This window comes from Falco rusticolus, chromosome 9 (genome assembly GCF_015220075.1).
Source record: "Falco rusticolus isolate bFalRus1 chromosome 9, bFalRus1.pri, whole genome shotgun sequence".
NCBI classification, from domain to species: Eukaryota; Metazoa; Chordata; class Aves; order Falconiformes; family Falconidae; genus Falco; species Falco rusticolus.
In genome coordinates, this window is record NC_051195.1 from 43,240,770 (window position 1) to 43,258,476 (window position 17,707).

A 17,707-nucleotide genomic window follows, 5' to 3' on the forward strand; every position below is an offset into this window, starting at 1 on the left:
CTTTATTTAATCTCTTCACAGGCAAAGTGATTGTGCAACCACTGATAAACTCTGTTGATGCTGGAATACAAAATGTTCACTTCTGATTGTCTTCCCCCCCATTGGGGTGGGAGGTGGAGAGACCACACTGGAACAGTCTTATAGATAAGACAAAATATTTGTACAATAAGAGAAACTGCTTTTTCAACAAAAAGCAACAGATAAGGCTATTTTAAACCATCACAGTTTAAGGTATGGAGGTTCTGCCAGCAGCAGACACCTTTGGTAACACATCTAAAACTTCAAGGCTCTTACATCTAAAAGTGGGACTACAGCTTTCACATCTATTATGTCTGTAAAAACACCCTTATTCCTCCCAAGACACTGCTTATGGAAATGGGGGAGCCTGGACAGTGACATGAGCACTGCATTAATACTACACCTCTGCACAAGTGAGGAACCACAGTCCTGACCAGTGCTGCTTCCCCCATTCCCAGAACTTTACTTTATCTGGTGATTCTCCCACACATTTTGAGTAGGCAGAAAGGCTTTTTAGAGGATCCCAGTTTCTCCTGGAAGGAAACAAACACATAATTCCCTCACCTCCTGTCTAAGGCCACCAAGGTGTAGTACTAAAGGCACAACCCAGGGGCAGTCACAAGAAAATGGATTTCTTCTTGGGTTCCCCCTGTGCTGCAAGGGGTTTGGGGGACCTCTGGAGCAAGTTAAAGCATTTTGCATTTTCCAGCTGACAGCACATGGAGATCTGTCCCTTGCTCCAAGCTCATGGTGACTATGTCATGGTGTAGTCCTGTGTTATCTACTTACTTGAGTCTAGCTCACTCCTACCTCCTTAAGCTGGTAGTTCTGTGAGAGAGATGTGCAACACCAGATATATCAGCCTTCTGCTCAGACTACAGTAGGACAATTATCCTTTGGGCTGTTTTAGTCCTTTTACAGCCTTTGTGCAACTCAAGAGCAAGAGTTTTGCCAGGAGCCAGAATCTAGATTTCAGTGTTTAAAAAAACATAAATAGACAAAATCAGTGGATATATTAAGAAGAAATTCTACAAGTTCATTGATGCTAGCCTCCCTGCTTGGGTTCCCAAATACTGTCCATGCTGATTTTATAATTTTACTCCCTCTTTTTTCATATTTTCCATGACGAAGGGAAGAGAAAGACACATAGTTAGACAGGCAAACATCTCATCAAAGAAACTCTTACAAGCAGATGCAGAGTAGGAAACATCCAGCAACCCTGCTGGCTCCAGCCCACAGCATGGACCTGAGCATATCGTTGATTTTCATTAAGTAACATTGCTTCCTGTGAACTTCCTCTGAGGGTGTTTGTTTATAAACAGAGGAGGGGATATTATTGCTGGAGATGGGACCGTATGGGAGGAGGTGAAGGAGTTTAGGGCCACAAGACTGGAGAGTAGAGTTCAGAAGTGTTTGTTGCTGGAAACACAAACACTGTAAAACTGGTGTATCGCCTAATTTCACAGTCCACAGGGATTACGATAGGTATATGCAGAAAATGCTCCAAAAAGTATAAACAACCCCACACTGTACAAATGTTTCCCACTGCATCACCATAACCATTACACACCCAAATTAAACTATCAACAGCGGTGACGGTGGTTGGAGGTTGTTCTCCATGACATTCACTTCTCAGCTTGTTCATTTTCCCCATTGCATGCGCTGTCTCTGCCCCAGATTCTACACGTTCATCGGTCTGGAGCAGTCCCCCTGATTTCCTCTCCAACGGAGTTACTCTAGGTTTACATTGGTGTGCTCAACAGCAGAATCTGGCTTGTACTTCTCACCCTTCCCTCTGCCAAGTACATGTTTCAAAATCATGTGCGTAATGCATTTAGTTAACATTTGCTTTTTCTCCCAGTACTCCTTTTCTCCCTGAACATCTCCATTCATGAGCTACAGCACAGGAGGCTTCCAATGCTTGTCTAGTTTATGCTGAAAATAATTCCCATTAAATTATCACTGGTGAAAGGTGCTGTTTTGACCTCAGAGAGGCTGCTCTGTTTATCCACAAGACAGATGCAATGTAAGACAGTAGTAATGCAAGCTCAGCACCTCAGACTTTACAGGCACAGATGCTACTGAATTCAGAAAAAAAACGCATGGACTGCATGATGTACAGCCTCCCTGTTGACACTCCCGAGAGAAACACTGGTTGTTTAGCCATGAGGGTGTGCACTAGATTATGATCCCTCCCCAAAACAGTCTGTGGCACTAACACACTGTGTGCAAAGCCCCTTCAGCAACTTCTCACCCGGTCCATGTTTAACTAGGGGATAAACAGGTTGCTCTCACCCTTAATTAATAACCCAAGATATCCAGAGACAGATTTGCAGCATTTCCTAGGAAGAGCAACTTACACATTTCACAAGCTGTTTCAGCAAGTCAATATATTAATCAATGTGTAGAAGTATCAAAAATATCAAAGCATTCCAATTTAGAGTACTCTGAACTAAGGGTCTCGGTGATGTTTGCTTTTCTCTCCCATTATGGGCTGCATAAACTGTTCCATTTGAGAAATACAGTAATTCATGCTGATTCAAACATCACCAGCATGTCTGTTCAGACATAGTAATTCCAGAAAATCTGATTTTCTGCCATCTCCAAAGACCTCATGTCACAAACACCAACCGCCTTCCTCACCCACTCCCCGTGTTGCCAGTGGTTTCAACAATGCAGTACCAGGTAAAACAATTTTGTCACCACCATCAGCTCAGCACAGCAAACAAAGAACCCTCAGCAGCTACAAGGATCATCCTGCAGGAATTAGGGTGTGTTGGCTTCACATGGAGAACAACCTAGGCTAAGGAATAACTGTCATTGCCCCTTTAAAAAAAAAAAAAAAGTTTGAGAAAAGGCCAAGCTGGGTTCTGTTTCTAGCTCTGTCACCACCACCCTACCACATCTTGGACAAATCAGAGCATCCCTCCTTTCCTCAGTTTCCCTGATTGTAAGGGTAATGTTCTGTCATGCCTAAGAATCTCATCACCACCATCAGCAGAATGCTTTGAGGCAGTTATTGGGACCACAAAATCAGTCTTACTGCAATGGTAAAGGAAACTAACAGTACTAGAATACATCAGTACAGGATAAAAAACCCTACATTCAAAACTCAGTAACACTCGTAACATTGAAGGCCTTTCCTTTCCTTTTTTTTTTCCCTGTCTTAAATAAAACAAACAAAATAACGGTGATAAGATCTGTTTCCTCAATCCAATGGATGATCTGTGTGAATATGCTTCCAACACTAAGAGCAGAGACTAAACGAGAAAGAAAATGAAGGAGGAAAGGAGCCTGCAGCTGATGCTCGGTGTCAGGAACAGGGCTGCTCTTCTCCCAATTCCATGACAACAGAGGACTCCTGGGAATCAGATGAGCGAGGGGAAGATGGGTCAGAAGAGAGAAATCCATATGGGAAAGTGATTTAAAGCAAATAAAGAGGCAATAAATTAGATAAGGAAAAGGAGGAAAAACACAACAAGGGGAGAAAGGAGAAGACATAAAGGAGCCTCAAGTATCACTCGAAGGGAAGACTCAAGGAAAGCCTACCAGACCCCAGGAGCTGATCAGCAAAGAACAGAGTGTTTTCTTCTCTAACACAGCAGTTCTTTTGTTTTCATGAGCTGGTATCATGTGTCTCAGATGCTACTTCACCAGGCCAATCCCAGATGCTTCTCAGTTTTACTTCACCCTCACTCCCTCTTTTGTGAGAACTGCTCGCTCCTTGTCTGTGTACTGCTAGGATGGATATTAAACAGAACAATATCAATAATTCCCGGAAAATGTGCATGAGCATATGCCTGACTAAGCACACAAACACATGGCCTGCTTACCCTCTGTTCCCACAGCTCTTCCAACATGAGCTGGCTGAAGCGACCAACCTGGTGCCCACCCTTGGGCTGCAAGGAAGGGATGCCACCCTCCTGCGGCAGAAGAAAATGAAAACTACAGAGTGTGTAGGGTCACCCACGGCACGCGTGTGCTAGGGAGGAGGAAACCAGCAACTGTGCAGAGCAGGAAGAAGGGAAAGACAGGGGAATCAAGGACACCAGATAATAGAGAAAGAACTGAGCCTATGATGGTGATAAGAGAGGGTGGAGAGATTGGATGGGAAAGTTACACACTTACATCACCCAGCAAAACAGAAAACTGGACAGTGTGTTTTGAATAAGTGCTCTTTTTAACACTGGGAAAAAAAAAACCAAAAAGAAGAGAAAGGTTGAAAGAGATGGAGGCCAGAATGGGATTTGGAGTATACCAAAAACAACTAAAATAAACGTCCCCTTCCCTTGGCCAATTTCTCTGACGTAAGGCCTTCATTTTGTTTTGTTGGGTTTTGTTGGGGTTTTTTCCCCCCCTCTTGTATCCAAAGCAAGAAGGGGCAGCAAAAAAAAAGTACTATGGAAGGGTCCAGGCTGTAGAGGAGGGATGCAGAAGACTTTCTGAAATCAGACCCTAAGCCAGGGTCAGCCAAAATCAATGGTATTTTTCCTATGATCCTGAACATGTTTAGGATCAAATCCATGATGCTTGTGTAAATCTAACTTCATGAATCCAGCCCCATTCTCACCAAGGGATAATCTGACTTGTATTTGTATTTATTCAGTTTTAACTGTGATATATACTGCACCCTCACCTGATGCCGGCAGCCTTATGGATATTGAACAATCCCCAACTAAGCAAATTGTTCTGATCACCATGAACAAGGACAGCAGAAAGCAAAATTCCGGAACAAGATATTTACTCTTGTTCTCCTTTTAACTCACCTTTTGGAGTTCTGCTCTGCTTACATTTAGAGTAAGAGTACTTTAACTTCATGGATGGCTTTGGAGAGAGTAAACTTTATAACAGGCACTAACATCAAATCAAAGCAGTTTACAAGATCTGCCACTTGTGTCAGAATATGTGGGGAAATAAACAAGCTGCTTTTCCTTGATCATTGGAGTTTAAATGCTCTATTGATCTGGGAAAAAATCAAAGGTGCTTTGGAAATTGTGTGCATATGTGCATGCTTCTCACACCAGAGAAAAATGGAGAGAAATGTAGGGACAAGCAAAAATCAGGAGAAGAACAATCAAGCATTTCTTCTCCGCAGAAACCTGAAATAAAACTAAGAATCATATTCAGGTGTCAGCTACCCCAAGGTAGGGAAATGCCCACAAGACAGTGTAAGCGTAAGGTCGGAAGAAAAGTACCCTGTAATTTCTAAAAGTCTCATTTTTGGGAAAATAAACAAACAAAAAGGAAAGCACAGTCAATTGTTCTGTGTCCAGAACAGTGCATGAAGCAAACACCCAGAACCTAGGAAACAGAAAAGCCCAACTTATCTTGCATATTTAAAATAGAATAACATAAACTGATCCTTTAAGGTCTATATTAAATTAAAAATTTGGTAGCACTGAGAGAGGAGCTTAAATGAAGAAAGAGATGATATTAGACTAACTGTTATAGCTGAGAGAAAAATGCGGAGACTTTTGATCAACCAAGGCTTTTCTGATGCCTTTTCAGGATAACCTGGAATACAAGATTTGAAGAAGTAAAAATGTAATAAAGTGAACATGTTCATTCTTACTATGATGGGATGTAGGAACTGCCACACAGACCAAGACCAGAGAAGGGTGGGATATGTTTGATAAAATATTTTTCTCAGGAAAAAGGGAAATTAATCAAAACAGACTATCTGTGGGAAAGGATCAGTTCTGGCAAATATTCTAACTTCAAATTTCAATAGAAGTTTCATAACTCTCAAAACACCTGATTCTTTTTTAACTTTCTGAAAATAAGAAAGCTCATATCTTTTACCAGCAAATGTTTTTCTTTCTCATACTTAACAGTTTTCTAAAAAAATGCTTTGGATCTCAGGTACTTAAGATGTTGTCAATCTGTCCTTCTCTTTTCCTGTCTTACATTATAGCGGTGACTCTTGGTCTTAGCTAAAGATCTTTGGTTTATAGTAGAGCACTGGGAAATTTTCTGTGGCCTGTGCTATATCAGAGCCTACAGAGTGGATATTCTCTGAATGTTTGGACTAATTATCTGCTGTTATATCCCTGACACTGCAGGGGACTGAATTTGGCAACCCAGGTGGTCCTTTCTCTGCTCCTGCTCCTATAATTTCTATCAGAGAAAAGAAAAGAAGAGATGAAAAAACAACGGCTAAAATTGGAAGCAAAACTATTATATAGGAACATTTCATCTGACCCCAGTTTATTTTTGTTTTTTCAATATATCTTTTTGAAAAAAGACACTATATTTTGGATCTTTTTTTCTAGCTCAGGCCAGCATGAGCAATGAAAATCCAAGGTGAAAGCACTTGGTTAATCCCATGGTCTTGACAGCACCTAAAACCCATCGATCCTGCAGTATTTTTGTGTTAAAGCTGCTCAAGCAGGTGTCATGACTGCACCTTTCTTGTGCCAGACCTGAGGAGCTTGGCACCTATGTCCTGACAGAGCCAGACTTGGACTCCGAAGAAGGCATTTCTCCACCAAAAATCCCTGCCCCAGCAGCTGGATGCCCCTGCAGCACTCCAAGGGTCCAGCCCCTGGCACGTACCTGCCACCCTTGGGCTCTTTGCTGTTCAGTGCACCCGGCCAAAGATCTCTCCTCTCCTTGGCGAAGGCTGATGAACATGTGAAGCTCGTGGAGCAGCATCAGCAAACTCCTGGGCCCGCTTTGGAAATGGAGACCTGGCCTGATCTTCATGAGAAAGGTGAGTGGCAGCTTCCTTCGTGGGAGGGTCTGAGTTAGGGTCCCTGGGGAGCCAGCATCCCCCCTCCCAGCTGCTTCAGTGCTCAGTGAGACCTCTGGGATTTGGGATTTAAGCGCATCTCTCACTATGTCACATGTAGCTAGGGTGATGCTGGGCACCTGCACCTCCATTTGGTGTGGCTGTGGCCTTGGTGTCCCCTCGGCCGTCTGCAGCACTCCCCTGGCTCTGCATGGGAGGGTGACACGGAGACCCAGAGAGCAGCTTCAACCTGATGCAATAACATTCAGGCATCTGAATCACCAATCAGGTCTGTCTTTCTGCGATGTCTCAGGGTGTGAAGGCTTTCCAAGGGCTTCTTTTCACCCCACCACTGAGACCTGCCCGCCACTGCTCTGCTCTGTGCTTCTCTAGACGTCTCCATGAACCCCTGAGGAGAGCTCTGCTCCCCCTCTCTCTCCAAACACCATCCCCTCAGCTTGCTCTGTGCCTCATGTGAGTTATTCTAACTGAAACAGGCTGGCTTGAAATAAATCAGGCCGAAATGGAGCTCGGAGAGCTGGGGCAAGCCTGGGACACATCTCCGTGCCTACAGGAGACAGCCATGCATCATTTTGGAATCTAAATTTACAACCTTCACACACAGAGAGTCAAATTTCCCTCTCCCTTTTATTACCATTTTATTAATTAGAGCAGCCTACTTGTAAGTGCTTAAAGGAAAAGAAAAAAACGTAAACACCAAACAGAAAACTTTCTTCTGATTTTGCTGTCCTGACTCTAGTGTGTAGCTGGTCAATGAAACAAGAGTCATTAAATTTGCACATCTTACGGGGAAAAAAACCCAATCTTTTTCTTTTCCAGTTTCTGACTCTTCCTTATCCAGATCCGTAGTCACAAAGTGGCTAATCATTTGAACCCATCTACAGGGAAGCCAAAACCACACAGTACATCCTACCTGTAGGCTTCAGCAGTGGTGTATTGGAGGCTTCTCACCCTGAAGGAGCATCTGGGCAGGTGTTCAAGCTCCTGTCATTGTGGTCCAGCTGTTATTCCACTCTGCCCTTCATGCCCATCACCCTGGGACCTGGCACATGCCAGTGCTAATTAAATGACAGAACTACAAGCTTTACATTTGACTTACTCTATAGTCCTTAATTCTAATCCTTCATTACAGAACAAAACAAGAAAATTAGTGAAATTAAAAGACAACAGGCTGTTGAAGATGAGAGAATGTGTCATTATCTATCTACATATCACTTTAATGCCAATGAAACTCAGAGTAAACTCTCTATTGAAAACATCCTCAAGTTCCCAACACATCAGCTATAAGGATCAGCTCCAGGGACAGGACCTACCTCACCGATTCTACCTGAAGTGCATTAAATCAATATCAGGCTCCAAAAGTTCAGAAGGGAACCAAATTAACCCCCAAAAGTAAACATATATTCTTAAACCCTGTGAAGGGAACAGACGTATGCAGTGTCAATTACATATCTTTATAATTGCCCAATTATTGGGTCCCAACACAGATGTTTCTCAGTCTCTCACATGCAAGAGCTGTGGCTTTAAGTGAGCTTCACTCTGCTGATTTTGGCATTTCTTTCCCTTTGGATTCTACTGCAGTTTTATGTTCATCAAGGACTGAAGCTGGGAAAACACAGGCACTCCCTTACATATGAAGCTTTATTAAGTTGGGATCATGCTCTCTGTTGGCAGGCAGAGGAATAGAGAGACAGAGGAGAATGAAACTGAGAAGGGGGAAGAAAAAAAAACCCACACCAAAACAAAACACAAATAACTTTCACTCTTCAGAGCAGGCACGCCTTCTTACTCTGGCTCCCACTGCCAATCATTCATCCTGCTCCTCTCAGCTCCCAGCCAGCAAAGAGTCAACATCACATTCCCATGAAAGCATGAGCTATCCCATTGCTGAGCCATATACCAGAAAACACACTGACAGGGACTCAGGAGGATCCTGTTTCTTAGGATGGAGTTGCATTTCCACAGGAGGACTGAAATATCTTTGATTACAACAGAAGCAAGGTCAACTGTGCTTTGAAGCCTCTGATTTTGCATGGCATGTGCATTACCTAACTTCAGTACAGTCTGGACCTTAACTCCTTCCTTCACAACTAGATGTGCATTCAAAGGCTGTACAGGGGAAAGTGCGCAAACTTGCATGATTAATACCATGTGCACATGTGTGTGTTTATAAGAGGGATGTACTGTGCTGTGTGGTAGGTATGCACATCCAAGGAGTGTTTGTCCAAGAACTATGTGGCCCAGGGAGGGAGGCAAGTATGCAGGAGCTGCTAGCTGCCTCCGCTGGAGAGCTGCACCGCAGGAGCCGCACAAAGGAAGCACAGCCCAGCTCCGAAAAGGCTTCCGAGCTTTTGCGTAACACAGATCAATGGGTCAGACTTCTAGTTTCCCAACAGCCTTCCCTGACAAATGCCAGAACAGATATCAGAGAAGTCAAACAGGGCAGCAATAACATCACTGCCAGCCAGCGTGAAAATTGGCAGAGCCTGGCACCAAGGACTGCCTATCATCAGAGACAGGGCATGGCCCGGCACAATGACGAACCCACTTAACAGCACTGTAAAATTAGCCATTTATGAAAACAAATTGAATACTGCAGCAGAGGGTGACGTAAGGAGAGTTGGCTCCAGACAGAAACTCCTGTAGCCTGGATTAGCAGAAGAGCTCCGTTATAGCAGGGCTCAGGCACAGAAGCTGATAACAACTTGGGTCCCACATAAGATTTTTATCAAAAACAACAGGCTTCCCCTATAGGCACACATATGGCTGCTGTATGACTTGTAGTGACTACTTATATGCCAGGAAGGAGGGATGGAAGGGGAGCAGTCAACACAGTCAGAGGGTAGGGTGTAGAAAGTAGAAGAAGATAGAAGGAGGACCCCCAAACAAGAGATGTCTTCCAGTCAGTTCTGCCCTCTTCTTCAGATCTGTGCAATCACACAGTTTCCCACTTTGCAACTGAGGTAGAAGTTGGGGAGAAACTTACTTTTGGCACTGTCAGCAAATTTCACCCAGTCCCTGCCCCCCACCCCCCCCCCCACCCCCCCTCCAAACACCCAGAAGGGCTCTTGGTTTCAGTGGGGTCCTACAGAGGCAACTTCAACAGCAGAACCAGGCTCCTGAGTCTGTCACATCCCAAAACAGTGAAAATGAGAAAGCCAAGAGTTTTGGCAGCCAGAACCCTTGATTTCCTCATTGAGGGAAGCATAATCTCTCCCTAAGCTCGCTGCAGGTCTGGGAGGCTGTGGTGTGTGGAGGATACTCCAAGTGAGTTCCTCTTGGACCTCTTCCAGGTGTTTACACACAGAGCCAAACCTGGCTTCTCTTCAAGAGTGCATGCGAGGGGGGTAGGGGGAGCTTAAAAATAAAATAAAAATCACAAAGTCCTCCTGAGCTGAGCTGCAAGCTCTGTGGTGTAAAACTGGGGCATTTCTTTTCATTTTTCACAGTGGAATGTTATTTCCATGCATAAAATGGGTCAAGTGTTTTATACAGGCAACAACTCAACCTCCCCCATCCAATTAAAGTATTTTACTACAAATGATCTTTGTGTGTTTTTGTCTAGGTTCCCTATTGTATGAATTAGAGATACTTGCACCAAAGGCGGACATGGGGGCTTAGGTGTTGGATTAAACACATTAGAAAACACACTGATTAGATCTGTGTAAACCCAAATGCCGCTTTTCCTAACTTGAAAGGGAAACACTTTGTGCCCCGGGGTTTCAGTGAAGACTGGGAACCAGGAGAGCAGAGCATGAGAAAGTCAGAGGAAATAATGCAAGTAATAATCCACTTCACCTATGAAATTGCTTATCTGCCTGCCCTCCCGAGGGCAGAAGGGACCAGCCCATGCCCAGCACCTCCTGCCCACCCCGGCATCAGGCACACACCGCGTCCCCCTCCTTGCAAACGAGCAGAGCAACTGGGATTGGGGGAAGTTAAGGAAAAGCACTGCTGAGTTCATCTTAGTTTTTCTTTTCCTTAGGACAAAGCAACTTTCTGGCGAGCCCAGAGTAGTGCAGGTCAGGGCTGGGGCAGCAATGGAGCCCAGCGTCGCAGGGAGGGTGGCAGGGCAGGGGCAAGCTGGGCTGGCACTGGGCAGTCACGGTGCCACCGGCACCAGCACCCGCTGCCTCCTGGTAGGAAGGGACTCCAGTTAAAGGGAAAGGGGGAATCCTCCCTGTCTCTTTAAGGCATCTCCTAGGACATGGAAACTTTGTACTTTCAGGGAATCTCCTTGCCAAAAGAACTGTAAAACATGTCCTCCTCCCCCCCCCCCCCCCCCCCCCCCAGCGCACACACCCCCCCACCCCCCTTGTCTTTCTGGCTTGTTTTCTGTTTTTTTTAAAGGACATTTCCATTTTCTATGACTTCCTTCAGAGCAAAGATGGATGTGGCGACATTTATAAGGGTTTGTAACCCTCCGAAAAGTATCCGATTTCACGACAACTTCACTGCACTTTATCACTAAGGGGGGAGGAGGGTGGGAGGTGGTGGGAGGGAGGGGGAGAGGGAGCGAATGCAGGGGGAAAGAACCCAAATTCACGATGGGCTCATAAAATTTAAATAAGAAAAGTGCAATATTCCTCATTATTGTTCAGCTCAGACAGCTTAGACTGGTAGCTGCTTTGAGTACTAAATGATTTTATAGGGCTATTTGACCTTACAATCATTTGTGTTACACTTGCCATTTCTAAGTGGAGACAAAAATACTCAACACATCCTCTAGCTGCAGTGCTAGTCCCAGCCCTAGCTGAGTGTCGAGGGGTTGGGAACTTTATAAACTCATTTGATTCATTTGAGGTTTCACAATAGCCAAAAGTTCCTTTATAGCTTTTTGGAAACCACATGCTAACGTTGCATCTAAAAAGGTAACAGTGAAGTACACTAAAAAGCTAATAAAACTAAGGAAATCTTATAAGGATCTTAGATATGTGTTTCTTTGCAGCCACACACCAGACACATACATTTCTTTTCATACATACATCAAGCTACTTTCAAATGCTCTGTTTACACTTTCCCAACCTGAAAATTAGGTGAAAACCCACCGTAAGAGCTCTCTCTCCTATCTGCATCTTGATCTGTACACACAGAAATAAAGAAACTACCCAGGATACTGCCATTTCCCTATGCAAAAGTTTACATAACTTTTTCTGCGAGCATCTACTTTCAGACAGTTTGCTGAGCTCCGGTATTTCACCAAATATATATACGATAAACGCACCCAAGCGTGTTTACACATGCACTCGCACACAGATGTACGTTGCAAGGCACACACGCAGATTTAAATGTACACACACGTAAACTATACACACGCACGCCTACAGCTGGCTGCTCTGCTGGCTCCCGAAACGTAAAAGGGATGCTGCAGCCACAGGCACGACCAACTACCTACCTGCAATGACAGCCGGAGATCTCTGTCCTCCTTCAGCTTTCAGCCACACTTGCAAAGTGAAGGCATCTCGGGGCAGCTCAATATCTGCCTTCAGCCGCAGCTGATCACCTTGTCCACTGAAATAGAGCGCCCTGCTCGGGGTAAGGGACTCCTCTTCGTCCTTTACCTCCCGCTGTTGCCTCCTGCGGGGGACATGCCCAGGCTCCAGCCCAGCAGTGGAGCGCCTTCCTCGGGCTAACCTGGTGGCACAGGTGCCCGGGGCCGTGTAGCGGAGCTGGCGGCTGTGCCTGGTGTCCCTCCTCGCCCTGCGGGAGCGCTCGTCCATCCCACATTCGGGTCCACTGGCTAGGGCTGTACAGAGAAGCGCAAGAGGCAGCAGCAAACTCCAGAGCTGCATTTCCAATCTTCCCCCCCCTTCTCCCCTGCAAATCCTCCCGATCTGCCAGCTTTGGGCTCCTCCTTGCCTTGACTTTCTTCTCTTGTTCACCCTTCTTGGTATTTGCTCTTTTTATAACCCTTCTCAGTTGCTTTTTCTTTTCTTTTTTTCTTTTTCTTTCTTTCTTTTTCCTGCTTATAGATTTTTTTTCCCCCTTAAAACAAATAAAAATAAAATAAATCAAAACTCCTTCTTGGTGGCAATGTATTTTTCTGTTCTTCCTCCTCTATCTGTCTTCTTCTCCTCTATTCCTCCACAGCTGGAATTCCTCTCCCTCTTCTTTTCTCTGCTGGATTTTCTTCCCTTTATTTTTTTTTTTCTTTTTAAAAAAACCACACACACACTCTCACACACACACACACACCCCAAAACAAAAAAACAAAACAACCCCCCCAGCTTTCTCCAAGACTCAGACCCACTGATTTCCCTCCCCCCAAATGATGCTCTAATCTATTTATTTTTTTGGCCTCCTTTATAACATAAGCCACAACCCCCTCCTTCCCCCCAACCTCCCCCCCTCCCTTCTTCTCCACAAAATGAAAGAAAAGAGAAAAAGCCCCTCAGAAGATGAGTAAACAAGAATATGCTAATCTACTCTAGGGTGCTCCACCTTCCCAATTGAATGATTCCCATTAAAACTGCAGGGATCATGACTAATCAATCAGCTTGAAGGAACAGATAGCTCCAGAGGTTCAAACACTTTTGCTGTTTTCTTTTTCCCCCCTTCTTTTCCTCTCTTCCTCTTTCCTCCTATCACTTTCCCCCCTCTTATTTATTTTTTAAAGAAGACAATCGAGATGAATGGATCAATGTGACAAAAATCCTGCACCCTCCTTTTTGCAATCTCCCCAGCTTTCTTTCCCAGTCCAGTCCAAAGCACACATTCCTATTTTTTTTTCTTGGCAAAAGAGAAAGCTATTTCTCCTCTCAGACTCCCCGTTGCACTTTGCTGGTAAACCTTATGCTCCTCTGCAGCACATAAAGAGTCTTGAAACTTGAGTCTCAGATATTTTTTTTTAATTGCTTTCTTTCTTTCTTTCTCTCTTTTTCACTCTCTCTCTCTTTTCCTAATTCTTTCTTTTCCTCTTATTATTTTCTTAAAGTTATGCAATCAGCCAGGCTCCCCCTTTTGTGGTCCCCCTCAGTGCAGTTGTGTGCAGCTAATCCAAATGTTGCATCAAAGGTCCCCATCGAATCATCAGGAGCTAAAAGGAGAGAAGCTTTTTGAAGAGCATTTGCCTTCCAGAAGCTGTAGCAACAGAGCAGGATTTGGCTTTTGAATGCTCCAAAAACTCCTGGTTTTTTTAAAAATAATAATAATAAATAAAAAGATTATTAATTTTATTGGTGGATCGAGTAAAAAAATCCTCTCTCAATATTGCTAATTTTTTGGTCTAAGCAATTCAGCTCCCCTGGCTTCCTTGGCTTAGTTGTAGCCACAGGTAAGGTTCTGGCTGCTTGCTGGTTTGTAGATCTCTGTTTCTGAGCTGGGACGTTTCTTTTTTTTCTCCTTTCCTTTTTTTTTTTTTATAATATTTTTTTTTCACTCTTGAAAGATCTCAAAAGCTCCCCCTGATGGCAACAAAAAGGATTTTTCTAAGTACTTAATAAGTGGAAATGACTTAGCAGTAGCACACTCTGAATCTACGGGCCACTAATCCACTCAGAAGTGCAGCAAAACCAAGTTAAATCACACTGAATTCAATCACAAACCCAGTAACCCACAACATCCTCTTCATCTCGAAACCAATGAGTGTCACACCTGACTTTCCTATAAACTTTTAACAGCAATCACACAAGAGTGTTTTCCTGGGACTGTAAGCTTTCTGCTTTTGCAGGTTACTGTATTAGTACGTGCTTGTTATGACTATTTGCACTTAAAATATACATGATACAATTAATGAAAGTAAATTTTTCAGTGAGGAAGAGTTGCTGCATGCTTGAAAGGCTTTTGAGAGATAGTTGTTTTCAGTTTCTAACTAATTTACAAACACTCAAGAATGTACAACTGGAATTTTCAGGGATGCTGGACATATCCATAAAGTCTCACCAGAATTCAACAGCTGACGAACCCCTCTCCAACCATACAGACCTTCCCTACGCAACAGCTCTGCTTACAAGGCAGACACAAAATACTGGCAACATCTACAAAATTTGTAATAGAAGAACTCAAGGCAATTAAGCTTTCTCAACAACCAAGAGGAAATTATTAGCTAGGAAACAAACTATACCATGGTACACACTCCCATAAACATCCCAAAGAGCTCCGAGGGATGCAAAAAAAGATATTTATGCATGTGCACCTGCTTGGCAGAAACAATTTAAGATCAGAGTACTGCACTTTAATATTTTAATTTAACACACAGAGGAGAGTGAAAAATCAAAAAAAATAATTCAAAAATTAGAAGTGAACTTTTCCAGCTTCAAATAAGAGCTAAACCAGGAAGAGTGGAGCTGCTGGGGGCACTGCCTTCTCCACCTGACAACTCCCTCCATGTCCCCAGGAACTTTGCCCATACCAAGTCTGGAAGAACAGGCTCTTTAACGTAGTGCAGGTTCCAGTTTTTTCAGTGGGAAAAGCTAATTCTGTGAAATCATGTTTCTTAGGGACGTTATGATTGGCTGAAATCATTAAAGTTATTGAAACATTTCAGTTTAATGGCACTACACCATTTCACTTTGAATGTCTTTGACCTTCTATTTCATACAGTATCACCAGCAAAGTCTCACTGTGACCAAACGCAACACTTCAATGTATCCGACTGTAGCTCCAGTCACAAATTCTGGGGTACTCTTGTTACAAAAAGGCCAAAGCTCAGCCTTCTGTATTCATGGAAGGCAGAAGAAAATATGAAAAGATGGAATTTACCTCCAGTGCATGAGTTACATGTTCGATCAGTTTTATTTCTAAGACATAGTAAAAACATAAAGAAAGTGTGATACCCAAACTCTTGAGTCCTGAGCGATAAAGAACAGAGTGGAAGAGATGTGGTTTTAGGAATAGTGAGTAAATCTGGGATTCCTTAAGCCTGTGGGTCAGCTCTAAGTTCCCTGACAACAGATGAAATTCTACCCTGCACAGATGGACATTTATTCTCTGCTTAAGCCAGTACTTAAGTGATGTACGGGCCTTCTGGCAGGGGGACTTCTACCCAAGGAGAATAATCCTACTGTTGAACTTGAGTGGAGTATTCTCCTAAGTAAAGGGAGCAGGATATTGTCCTCCATCTAGAGGTATTTTCACAAGGAAAAGGAAAAAAGCACCAAACCCTAGATACACATACAGAGACAAGAATTAAAATAGATATTTATGATATCATGCCAAAAAAATAGCATTGAGCTAAATGCTGTATGCAGTCATTATAAGTAGAAATACTCAGCAGGAATCTCAGCTGAAGCTGCCAATAACTCCCAGGTTCAAGACTAGAGCTGAGTGAATAAATCATAACAAATAATGGTTTTGTCAAATTTTGACTTTTTTTTTCTCCTATTTGTGAACAGACTGCAAAACCTCTCAAATATGTTAGAAATTATATGCCCATTTCTTCTTCATATTTAGTATTTCTCTAAGGCCAATTAGCACACAATTTACTGTAATGTACACATTTTCACATTTGTTCTGTGTTAATTAGGCAAGGAAGTCACACAGCATTATTTTTGGCTCCCTGGGGATCAGGTTTAATCACTCATGCTATAGTAAAATTACTAATTTTACATACGATGGGAGGTTCTACTGCTTGAAACTCTCCTTGTGAAAAGCAGTGTTGGCTCTTCAAATTACTCACATGAAGGTCAATTAAAAACAATGTTTCTTGAAAGTCGAGCTGAAAAGTCTGCCGGTTACAGCCGAATTGAGGCCCTGCTACTTTAGTCAAGTATTTGTACATATTTGTCCTCACTGTGCACAACTCCGTCCAGCACAGCAGACGTTCGCATGGGTTTTACCCCGCGCAGATACCCCAGCCAGGTCTCTCTGAACTTGGCTTAGGTTGAGGAGTGCTGAAACACAACCCAACAGCTACTCTGTTGAGAATCGAGCAGGGCCCAGACACCAGATTTTAATGCAACGTGTTGGATTCAGGGAATATTTTATGCAATCAAGAATGGTATGATAGGAATCACGCTGCCTCCACAGAATAGCAAGGAATGAAACCCAAAGAGCTAAGAATAGCTTCAAAGAAAAAGGGATTTGGGCATTCCAGGTTGCGAATCCTGTGAAGTCCAGCACCTTTTAGGAGATAGATAAAGCCACTTGCTTGGTGTCATGACAGTGAGACAGGGTTTGCGTTAGGTAGAATGTGGCTACAGCTTCTCATGAGCTCAAGAAAACGCAGAAATGCTAACAAATGAAAAACCAACAATAAAAAAAAGGTCAAATGTTCTGTCTTGGGAAAGATTGAACTGAAGATCTACTTTGGACTCAGTATAAATTCACCAGTTTTTAAACTGTTTTCTTTATCTGTTCTTCCTCCTCCTATTTTAAAAAGGACAAATGATTAAAACTCTATGTGCTACCATTAATGCCACACTCCATACTAAGAACAATCCTGATTTTAAGGGTTCGTTATAACTATTGCCTGCACACGCATGATTCCATACAACTATGCAAGCCCAAGTAGAAATCAGAACACCAGCACTACATTGCCTTTATTAGTGGGTAAAAGACTCTTCTGCTCCTGGCCCCCCAGTTGTCCCATACATCCTGTATGTAAAATACACACTATGTTAATTTACATCAATAAAACAGCTTTATGTCAATTTGTATATACCATCTAATCGAGAAAAGTTTACTGAACAATTAAAAGGTGCAATAAATGACAATCAAGACTAAACATGTACTTGATGACTTTATGAATGTATCAGTAATTTTATAAGGTAATTTGCAGTCAATGGCTATAAATTCCTATTTAAACCTGGCATACCACTCTTTTTTGCCCTGCAGAGAGCTGTATTTCCTAACAATACTGATGCCTGTTTGCCTGGAATTCGGTTACTTTATCCTTCAAATTTCCCTCATGAAATATCGTATTTCCAGAAAAGTTACATATTCTTTGTGTTTTTTCCACCACATTCTTGAAATACATTCTTGGGGGTGGGTCAATAATCT

General features: G+C 43.1%; 1 protein-coding gene across 1 annotated transcript in view; it reads right to left on the minus strand.

The window, feature by feature from the left end:
- PAPPA (pappalysin 1) overlaps positions 1 to 12,848 on the minus strand; it is a 181,553-nt gene extending 168,705 nt beyond the window's left edge. Inside the window, exon 1 of the mRNA XM_037400862.1 lies at positions 12,165 to 12,848. Within this exon, the coding sequence (XP_037256759.1) occupies positions 12,165 to 12,561 (397 nt within the window). The 5' untranslated portion in view covers positions 12,562 to 12,848. The remainder of the gene's footprint in view (positions 1 to 12,164) is intronic.
- Positions 12,849 to 17,707: the final 4,859 nt, after the last annotated feature.